At 44.2% G+C, this 10,865-nt stretch overlaps 1 protein-coding gene across 11 annotated transcripts in view; it reads right to left on the reverse strand.

Annotated features, from left to right (window-relative positions):
• Positions 1 to 8,965, reverse strand: part of kcnma1a (potassium large conductance calcium-activated channel, subfamily M, alpha member 1a) — a 268,675-nt gene extending 259,710 nt beyond the window's left edge. For 4 of the 11 annotated variants that reach the window (XM_082976696.1, XM_082976708.1, XM_082976700.1 and 1 more), the window contains exon 1: positions 7,811 to 8,964. In XM_082976696.1, coding sequence (XP_082832822.1) covers positions 7,811 to 8,098 — 288 coding nt within the window. In that variant the 5' untranslated portion in view covers positions 8,099 to 8,964. Of the gene's footprint in view, positions 1 to 7,810 lie in introns of all 11 variants that reach the window. The other 7 variants (XM_014215722.3, XM_045722271.2, XM_045722309.2 and 4 more) reach the window with 4 other exon arrangements.
• Positions 8,966 to 10,865: the final 1,900 nt, after the last annotated feature.

The following is a 10,865-nucleotide window of genomic DNA, read 5'->3' on the forward strand; positions in this document are numbered from 1 at the left end:
TTTTCCATGACTGGTCGAAACAAATTTCCTCAAAGCTCTCTCTTGTCCCTCTGCAGCAGACATATGATGAGCACTAGGTTAAGGACATTGAATCGCAATAAAATCACAGTATCGAATTGCAATATATATAGAATAGTGAGCATCGCAATACATATCGTATCGGCACCTAAGTATTGTATTGCGAGGTCCCTGGCAATTTCCACCCCTAATCAATAATGTAGTGACCTTAACCAGTGGCGAATTTAGGCATAGGCAACATGGGCAGCTGCCCAGGGCAGCAGGGGCGCACAAAAAAAAAAAGTAAAAAAATAATAATATACAAATAAAAAAATAAAAGAAATGTACAAATAATATTATTCCGAATGGTGACATTTGCGCGATCGGTTTTTATATCGCTCATTTGCACGTCACGTCAATGATATCATGTCACCGTGTGGGACTGTGGGTCAATTAACCTTGTCGGAGTGGGCGCCCTGATTCTAGTTTGTGAGCTAGGCAGGCTACTGCCTGGGAAGGTCTCCCACTCAGAAGTACGAGATGGGGAGGGGGGCGGGGGTAGGTTGACCTGAGGTCTTCCCACTGGAAGCCCGAGGTAGAGGGGAGCAGAGAATCTATCAAATAGCGCACCTCTAACTTTGTACAGTACTAATGCAATTAGTTGTGCAACTTAGTTTGAAGTGCAATAGTGTAATAATCAGGTTCTCTTCTTTATAAGTGTGCTATTCTATTTGTGTAATATAGGATTTGTGCAATTGAGTTTTATTTGTGTGTTTTTTGTTAGCAATAGGGTAAGTGTAATAATTTGATTCTCTTTTTTTTATATATATACCAAAAAAATGTCATATTTGTTTTTGTTACGAGTCTTGTTTTTGTGTGTGTATATATTAGTTTTAAATGTTATGATTATTTATTTGTGTTGTTCCAAATGTCTGAATAAAAATGACAGTGCAGAATGGTGTTTTTTGGGGGGTGGGGTGGGGGAGGGGTTTGACCAGGGAGCCATACAAGCTAGAACCGCCACTGACCTTAACACAACACCTAGCGACCTCAATCAACATGTTCGGACCTCTTGGCGTAACGGTTAAAACCCTCTACAGACTAAGCCCCGTCTGAGCCGGGGTTCATATCAATCAACATGTTCGGACCTCTTGGCGTAACGGTTAAAACCCTCTACAGACTAAGCCCCGTCTGAGCCGGGGTTCATATCAATGAACATGTTCGCACCTCTTGGCGTAACGGTTAAAACCCTCTACAGACTAAGCCCTGTCTGAGCCGGGGTTCATATCAAGAATCATCTAGCTATTTGACTAATAATTTTAAGACCCCTTGAAGTATCAAAAAAATATATACAATCATTATTTGATTTAACAAGTGTCTGACCTATATCTGAGATGTAAACTCAGCAACAAAAAAAAAAATGTCCTCACCGTCAACTGCGTTTATTTTCAGCGAACTTAACATGTGTAAATATTTGTATGAATGTAACAAGATTCAACAACTGAGACATAAACTGAACAAGTTCCACAGACATGTGACTAACAGAAACAGATATGGAATAATGTGTTCCTGAACAAAGGAGGGGGTCAAAATCAAAATTTACAGTCAGTATCTGGTGTGGCCACCAGCTGCATCTCCTCCTCATGGGCTGCACCAGATTTGCCAGTTCTTGCTGTGAGATGTTACCCCACTCTTCCACCAAGGCACCTGCAAGTTCCCGGACATTTCTGGGGGGAATGGCCCTAGCCCTCACCCTCCGATCCAACAGGTCCTAGACGTGCTCAATGGGATTGAGATCCGGGCTCTTCGCTGGCCATGGCAGAACACTGACATTCCTGTCTTGCAGGAAATCACTCACAGAACGAGCAGTACAGCTGGTGGCATTGTCATGCTGGAGGTTCATGTCAGGATGAGCCTGCAGGAAGGGTACCACATGAAGGAGGATGTCTTCCCTGTAACGCACAGCGTTGAGATTGCCTGCAATGACAACAAGCTCAATCCGATGATGCTGTGATACACCTCCCCAGACTATGACGGACCCTCCACCTCCAAATCGATCCCACTCCAGAGTACAGGCCTCGGTGTAACGCTCATTCCTTCAACGATAAACGCGAATCCGACTATCACCCCTGGGGAGACAAAATCGCGACTCGTCAGTGAAGAGCACTTTTTGCCAGTCCTGTCTGGTCCAGCTACGGTGGGTTTGTGCCCATAGGCGACATTGTTGCCGGTAATGTCTGGTGAGGACCTGCCTTACAACAGGCCTACAAGCCCTCAGTCCAGCCTCTCTCAGCCTATTACGGACAGTCTGAGCACTGATGGAGGGATTGTGTGTTCCTGGTGTAACTCGGGCAGTTGTTGCTATCCTGTACCTGTCCTGCAGGTGGGATGTTCAGATGTACCGATCCTGTGCAGGTGTTGTTACATATGGTCTGCCACTGCAAGGACGATCAGCTGTCCGTCCTGTAAGTTTTCATAACTGTGACCTTAATTGCCTACCGTCTGTAAGCTGTTAGTGTCTTAACAACCGTTCCACAGGTGCGCGTTCATTAATTGTTTATGGTTCATTGAACAAGCATGGGAAACAGTGTTTAAACCCTTTACAATGAAGATCTGTGAAGTTATTTGGATTTTTTACGAATTATCTTTGAAAGACAGGGTCCTGAAAAAAAGGGACGTTTCTTTTTTTGCTGAGTTTATAAGAAAGATCAGGAAACAATAGATTGTTTTTTTTACAAGTATTTAACCCGTTATTTTGGCACTAAACAGTCTCCATATATACCGTGCATTCGGAAAGAATTCAGACCCCTTCACTTTTCAAAATGTTACATTACAGCCATATTCTAAAATGTATCAAATTGTTTTTTCCCCCCGTCATCAATCTACACACAATACTCCATAATGACAAAGCAAATAACTGGTTTAGAATTATTTTCCAAATGTATAAAAAAAATTAACTGAATTATATCATTTGCATAACTATTCAGACCCTTTATCCAGTACTTTGTTGAAGCACCTTTTGCAGCGATTACAGCCTCGAGTCTTCTTGGCTATGACGCTACAAGCTTGGCACACCTGTATTTGGGGAGTTTCTCCCATTCTTCTCTGCAGATCCTCTCTAGCTCTGTCAAGTTGGATGGAGAGCGTCACTGCACAGCTATTTTCAGGTCTCTCCAGAGATGTTCGATCGGGTTCTGGCTGGGCCACTCAAGGACATTCAGAGACTTTTCCCGAAACAACTCCTGCATTGTCTTGGCTGTGTGCTTAGGGTCGTTGACCTGTTGGAAGGTGAACCTTCACCCCAGTCTGAGGTCCTGAGCATTCTGGAGCGGGTTTTCATCAAGGATCTCTCTGTACTTTGCTCAGTTCATCTTTCCCTCAATCCTGACTAGTCTCCCAGTCCCTGCCGCTGAAAAACATCCAAACAGCATGATGATGCCTCCATCATGCTTCACCGTAGGGATGGTATTGGCGATGAGAGGTGCCAGCTTTCTTCCAGACATGACGCTTGGCATTCAGGCCAGAGTTCAATCTTGGTTTCATCAGACCAGAGAATCTTGCTTCTCATGGTCTGAGTGTCCTTTAGGTACCTTTTGGCAAACACCAAGCAAGTTGTCATGTGCCTTTCATGTGTCATGTGCCGAATTCACTGCACTTCCATTCAGTTTTTCAACTTGTACTGGGGGACTTTCAGACCTTCTTGTGAGGCCTGTGGGCATCAGAGCAAAACGTGTACATAAGAGTCTCACCTTTCCACAGAGGGGTCATATTAGGTTGTAACTCAAACTGTTTCGGACGCTCCAGACAGAAGTTGGCAGATCGGCTGTACCGACTTCAGAAGAGTCCCAAGACACTTGTGGGGGTTGTAGAGCAAAACGGAGAACACCAGCGTGTTCACTTTTTTCCATAGAGGGTCATAATAGTCAATGGTAGAGGATTTTGTGAGAAGACCGATTTTTGGGATGTCTCATGGTCTGACAATCGCCGCTCTAGCCCTGGCACCTTTCACTGCAGATTCAGTAGTGCGACATCGGTGGATGTGGTACAAAAAAAACATCTGTAACTTAAACTGACAGATTTGATGTGGATTTTTTTATTATGCTATTTATATTTACGCAGGGGCGTGGACATCAACTGTCTGCTTGAAAGCCGCTGGACTCGGGTTCGAGTCCCGGTCAGGGCTACCTCCCGAATTCACTACAATAAACACACCAACTCAGACCATTGGTTAACAATAAAATCATAAATTATTTTTCTAGTCAAATTCTATTCCCCTAAAAGTTGCAGAATATCTGTATACATTATATTGAGAAAGGCAGGTGATCCATTCAGAGACCCAGGTCAGGCCTGGTTGTGTTAGAACCTCTCCCCAGGTACTAAGGCCCGTCCTGGGTGTGTTTCAGCAGGGCTGCCTGGTTGGCTCACTGGCCTGGGTGATGTGTTCATAATTAAGGCATAATGAAGGAAAGAAACTTCGGAGATCCTGTTAACTCTTTAGATCTCCCTGGCCTCATCCTAATTTGATATGCAGGCAAATGCATGCAACTCAAATCTTAGCACAAATTTCCCATTGAGATCAACGGTCGATTTAAATTTGAAGTAGTTTCATTCGTGCGTTTCTCAAATTTGGATTCAGTCTTTAAATTACTCAGAACCAGAGGAGCCATTGTCACATCAACAACAAACAACATAATGCCCGGTTTCACGTCGCCCCCAAATCGGCTTTAGGGGTGCAATGCAATCTGCCATGGTCTACCTAAGAGTGATCTGGCTCTGTGCTTTCCCTACTATTATATAACCCATAAACAGGATACAGTGGAGGGAGGATAGAGGGATGGTGGACGAAAGATGGAGGGTGTAGGATGGAGGGAGGATGGGAAGAGAGCCCTCTGCCTGCCCTGCCGTCCTCCCGCTGATGCCCCTGGCTGTCACGATACAATGCTCAACAAAGATGGGCAGGAACGGGCCGTTGCTCGCCCTATGCCAGGAGGACTTTGCAGAGAGGCAGAAAGAGAGAGAGAGGCACATGACTCAGCCCTATTTGAACTGGAAGCAACCCAAACAGCATCAAGGGTGAGCAAGGTCACGCTCTCAGGTCTCTCTCTCTCTCTGATTTTCTCTGTCCATCTCTCCTTCTCTCGATACTAAGTATGGATGGATAACTACACAGCCACAGTCTGTCTACTAATGTATTCTCACACGTCCATCTGATTGGGTCAAAGTGTCACATGATTCTTAGAACAGTTTCCTCATAGGGCTCCCGAGTGGCGCAGCGGACTAAGGCACTGCATATCAGTGCTTGAGGCATCACTACAGACACCCTGGTTCGATTCCAGGCTATATCACATCTGGCTGGGATTGGGAGTTCCATTGGGCGGCGCACAATTGGCCCAGCATCGCCTGGGTTTGGCCAGTGTAGGCCGTCACCGTAAATAAGAATTTGTTCTTAACTGGCATGCCTTGTTAAATAAAGGTAAAAAAAATATTTTTTAATATTTTTTAAATAAATAGGAGCAAGGATTTGTCAGATTCAACCATAATGTCAGACAGTAGGGTGAAATACACCAGGACAGAACCCCATCTAAACTAGACATTTTGAATAGAATGACTTTATTTAACCAACGGCATCATCTGTGCAAAGACTGGAGAAAACATCAACAGCGATTACTATGAAATGCTCTTTGAGTTGCAGGGTATGTTATGTGTACGATGTGATGTGCATGTTGTGTGTGCAATTTATCTGCGATGTGCCCACCTCGGAGTTCTCTATAACTAGCCGGCTCAACCAACCAGATGACCACTTGTGCCCTATAGAACACAGTGAGTCATAACGAACTGAAGCAGGCTTTTACCCAAAGGTGATTCATACATGATTCATGTTTTATGTGGGCCACCCCTAGCCTACTGTAGCACTGGGATGAACCAACTAGGCAGTCAGCACAGCAGGGACATCCATACAGTCTATTTCTAGATCAACCATTCAGGTTGCATTAATCAAGCAACACAACCAGGCATTTCACAGACAAAGAATATTGAAATATACCAAGCATTGATTACACTGAAATATGAACTCCTCCCTCTGCAACTGGGTCCTAGACTTCCTGACTGGCTGACCCCAGGTGGTGAGGGTAGGCAACAACACCTCCACCACACTGATCCTCAACACGGGGGCCCCCACAGGGGTGTGTGCTCAGCCCCCTCATGTACTCCCTGTTCACCCATGACTGTGGCTACGCACGACTCCAGCTCAATCATCAAGTTTGCTGACGACACGACAGTGGTAGGCCTGATTACCAACAACAACAACAAGACAACCTACAGGGACGACGTTAGTGCCCTGGTGGAGTGGTGACAGGAAAATAACCTCTCCCTCAACGTCAAAAAAACTAAAGGAGCTGATTGTACACTACATGAAAAAGAAGAGGGAGGAAGCCCTCATCCACGGGGCCACAGTGAAGAGAGTCAAAAGATTCAAGTTCCTTGGCGTGCACATCAATGAGGACCTGAATTGGTCCCACCACACAGACATCGTGGTGAAGAAAGCACAACAGCACCTCAACCACAGGCGGTTGGGCTACATCACCGCCTGGTACGGCAACTGCACCACTCTCAACCGCAAGGTTCTCCAGAGGGTGGTGCAGTCAGCCCAATGCGTCACCGGGGGCACGCTGCCCTCCCTTTACAGCACTCGGTGTCAAAGGAAGGCCAAGAAGCTCATTAAATGACCTCAGCCACCCGAGACACACTCTGTTCACTCTGCTACCATCTAGTAGAGACGGTACAAGTGCATCAGAGCCGGGACCAGGAGACTGTGAAACAGCTTCTATCACTTGGCCATCAGACTGTTGAACAGCACATCACTAGCCAGCTACCTGACGGTACTCAGCCCTGCACCTTGAGACTAATGCCCCATATATATATATATATACACAGTTAATGAATGCTAATCAATTCCTATTCTGTTTATATACTCTTGTTTACACAATGCATATACTGTATTCTGGACATAGCTCATCCTAACATACCTACTACTGTACATACTATTTTCCAAAGTATATACTGTCTATACACATCAGTTATTTATATTCTGGATTCTCACTCTAATATATCTACTTTGGATTGTTATTTATTTCAGATTTTTTGGAATTCTACTGCACTGTTGGAGCTAGTAACATAAGCATTTCGCTGCACCTGCTATAACACCTGCAAATGTGTACTCAACCAATAAACGTTGATTTGAATAGTGAAATATACCAAGCACAGATTTTACTGAAATATACCAAGTATTGATACTACCGAAAAACAGATATGTACCAAGCATTGATTCTACTGAAATACAGATATATACAAAGCATTGATTCTACTGAAGAAAAAACATGTAATAACGGGTCTGGAATATAACCCCAGATGAAGATCAAATAGAGTAGTTGGTAGCCTATATTCTGTGTACTCCCTTACCACATAGACTGGCCTGTTATTGCAGGTGGGTGACAGTTGTTCTAGCTATGGGGCAGCTCCTCGTACTGTGTAAGTAATGGTGAGTCACTTTCACGGTGAAGGCCAATGCAACACAACACGAACTGGACTCAAGTCAATATGCCATGGTAAATCAACCGACCCGGGCCAGGCTGGTAAGCTCTTATAAACAATGGATGACAACGTCGGGTCGGTCATAGGGTATACAGTTAAATGTGTAAAGAAAGACAGTGGCGCAATATATGTAACCATAAAGGTTAAATTACGCACGAGATACCGTTTATGTTATGAGCGACACATCAACAACCAACGGTTTATGTGTTTGTCATTAGCCTACCTTCTTTTTGGTGTTGCAGTGGCAGCACACGGTCCACAGGTATTTAAGGGTCCTCCAAAGGAGAATGATGAAGAGACCCCCGAAAAACGTCACCATAGAGGAGGCGAGGAATGCCCACCACATGCGCTGGCCATTATTGTCGCAGGGCACGTCTGGCGAGAAGGGGATGATCACGTCCATCTTGGATATAGAGATCGAGGAGTCCTGATTTTTATTATGATAGATATTTCTACTCATCATAGAGTTGCCGCTTCCATGGAGAACGGTGGCATCCGGCTCAGCTAGCATCTAGGAGCCTTGGAGAGCCTGTGCCAGCGTCCCCAGCCCCACTCACCAGCCATATTGCTTGAAACAAAAATACCCCCCTTTGCGTTCTATATTATTGTCACCCGCACTGTGTTTATTGCAATCTAGTTCAGATTTCCGCTACAGTGGAAAACGCCGCACGCACAAACTGGACCGAAATAGCGGGTCGGTGTCCATTCGTGAGAGGCATTTAAATCCGCAGTAATGATAAACGTTGAGCGTTTTTCATTTTTAGGGGTTTTCCAAGTCTTTCAGGACAAATGCCATGGCAAAGATGGTCTCATCTAGCAGGCGTCGAGGCTGCCAATGTTTCAGATTATGATAGGCGCAGCGACATTAAAACAAGGCTGTTTTCTTCAACCAGCTTCTGTCCGGCCTCTCAAGCCGTCTTCCGTCCAGTGATTCCGTCGATTAACGGCGGACAATCGATTTCACTTTTCTAAACGGCAATTTCATTGATAGCCTATATGGTTTTCGAATGGCTGAATATATTTCAAGTCCCCAAACGGTTGCCACGATGCGAAAATACATAATCTAACGGTGTTTCCACTAAATTCAGCAAACAATGATAAGCTCTCGGGTAAATGTAGTCTTCCACCAGTGTTCCTGTGCTCCCGCCCAGGCCCGCGCAGATCCGCCAGCTGATTGCGCCTGTCGGAACCGCTCGCTCCAGAGAACCAGAGAGAGATGAACAGGTAGGAGGGGCGGGGCGTAGCTCTAATAATAAACACCGGCATAAAGAGCGCAGTAATACGGCTGAGCGCGGATGTTTATACGAAGTGCCAAGCAGCCCCTTGTCTCAGTCAGTACTTAGGCAACAGCCTACATTGCGTTCTTTCCGTGTAATGTAGTTGTGTTTAAAATGACGCATGTCTCTGACCTGCATATGTGACTGTCATGCTGCGCTCTGCCTGTGTTCATTTGAGCAGCAGCCCACTATAACTCTCCTACTGTGATGCAGCAGCAGCTTTGGTGTGAAATGCCAAGGCTTCCATTTTAAGACCATTATTAGCTTGGCCACAGATGATTCCATCGAGCGCATGGAACACAGCAGTTGTCCCCATTTGTATTCTCAGAACTGAATCCGATAGGAATTCCCTTGCTACACAGCCACTGACACTATGATGAAGATGTTCTCTTATTCTCTGCGATCTGTACATGACATTGGCTTATTTTCATCTGCATTTGAAGGAGGCTCCTTCAATCATTCACCGACAACAGGTGTTTCCATTGCCAAAGCCCTTATTCTGCCCCCAGTCAATTAGTCTTTAGATTCTGAAGACAATTAGACACGGGATGACAGGAACCGGTGCATCAGTAGCCTATGGAAGGACATGGCTATGTCCCAGGACAGGATGTCACAAAGGGCATGGGAATCCACAGCTGGGACTGGAACCACTGATGTCAACATTCCAGGGCAAGTGCACTAGGCCTACCATGTGTCATAAAGGTCCAGACCTCTTGTCTTGTCAGAGGTGGTAGTGTGCTACACTGTCTTAACACCTCCCGTATTATCTCTGTCCTTTGATGAGTTTTCACCAGGTTCTTTACTAACTACACTGTAAAACTGGTCTCAGATCAGTGTTGATGACACCAAGGATACGCATATCAAATATATCTCACTAAATCAACAGTTTCAGGGAGATCTGTAGCCTACTTGTGAAGGTGACAGCTAAGCCAACAAAATTACTATATCCATGTTATATTAATGGTTAATCACTTAATTCATTAATCCACTCGTTCACCCATCCCTCCATTCCATCATTTATTCATCCCTCCTCTCCTTCATTCCTTCTTTCATTCATTTGTTAATTCATTCATTCATACACTCCATGTTTTCCTTGGCCTGTGAGAGTATGTTGGTCTTAGTTAGGGTGGTCGTTACTAGGACACAGGATCTCCTGGTCAGACCATTTATATTTAGAATGTAAACATACATCCAGTTTAACTGAGGCGTAAAGAAGATATACTGTGGAGTCAGTGGGAGCTATATGCTGCTGATTTATAGTGTTAGGAAGATTATTCCCTCAACCGAAATAGCTGTCATAACCAAATCTGCAGTCTGGTGGATGGGCAGTGAAAGGCGAGCCTATTGGAGGAATATAGCTTTGATGTATGTCTTTATAAGCAGTTTGACTTCAATCTAAATGGAGATGTCACAAATCAGTGTTAATGATCTTCTGTAGTGTAGCGACACTAAGGAGGAAGATGTATAGGCCTGTACTGCTGAAAGTAGCAATCCTTTCACTTGCCACATCTTTACCGAACTCTGTCTCTTTAAAGACATTGAATCTTTAAATCAAATCAAATTCCATATCAATTAATTAAATGTTAAACTTCTTTTATTTTTTATTCAGTTTTTTGTACTGTTATACATCAGTATATAATTTAAAGCACTAAATAAACCCATGTATACATCTGTAACATTAATACTGATTAGTATAGTTTACTAATCAGTATTAATGTTACAGATGTATACATGGGTTTATTTAGTGCTTTAAATTATATACTGATGTTAACCTCTCATAGGTTACTATCGAGTGTATGAACGCAACCTCTGCTGTTCTCTCTCAGTATAGTACTGCATGGACACATGCTAGTTGTCCTCCTGCTGGACATTTAAAGAACTGCAAGATTAAGTCAATATAGCGTCAACACATCATGAATCACTATTCCAATAAGGCAAGGAAAACCCACTCTGATCAAAGCATTGTTCTTTTGCGGGTATATGTTGACTTTTGTATTGCAC

Source organism: Salmo salar, chromosome 01 (assembly GCF_965601325.2).
Source record: "Salmo salar chromosome 01, fSalSal1, whole genome shotgun sequence".
Taxonomy (NCBI): domain Eukaryota; kingdom Metazoa; phylum Chordata; class Actinopteri; order Salmoniformes; family Salmonidae; genus Salmo; species Salmo salar.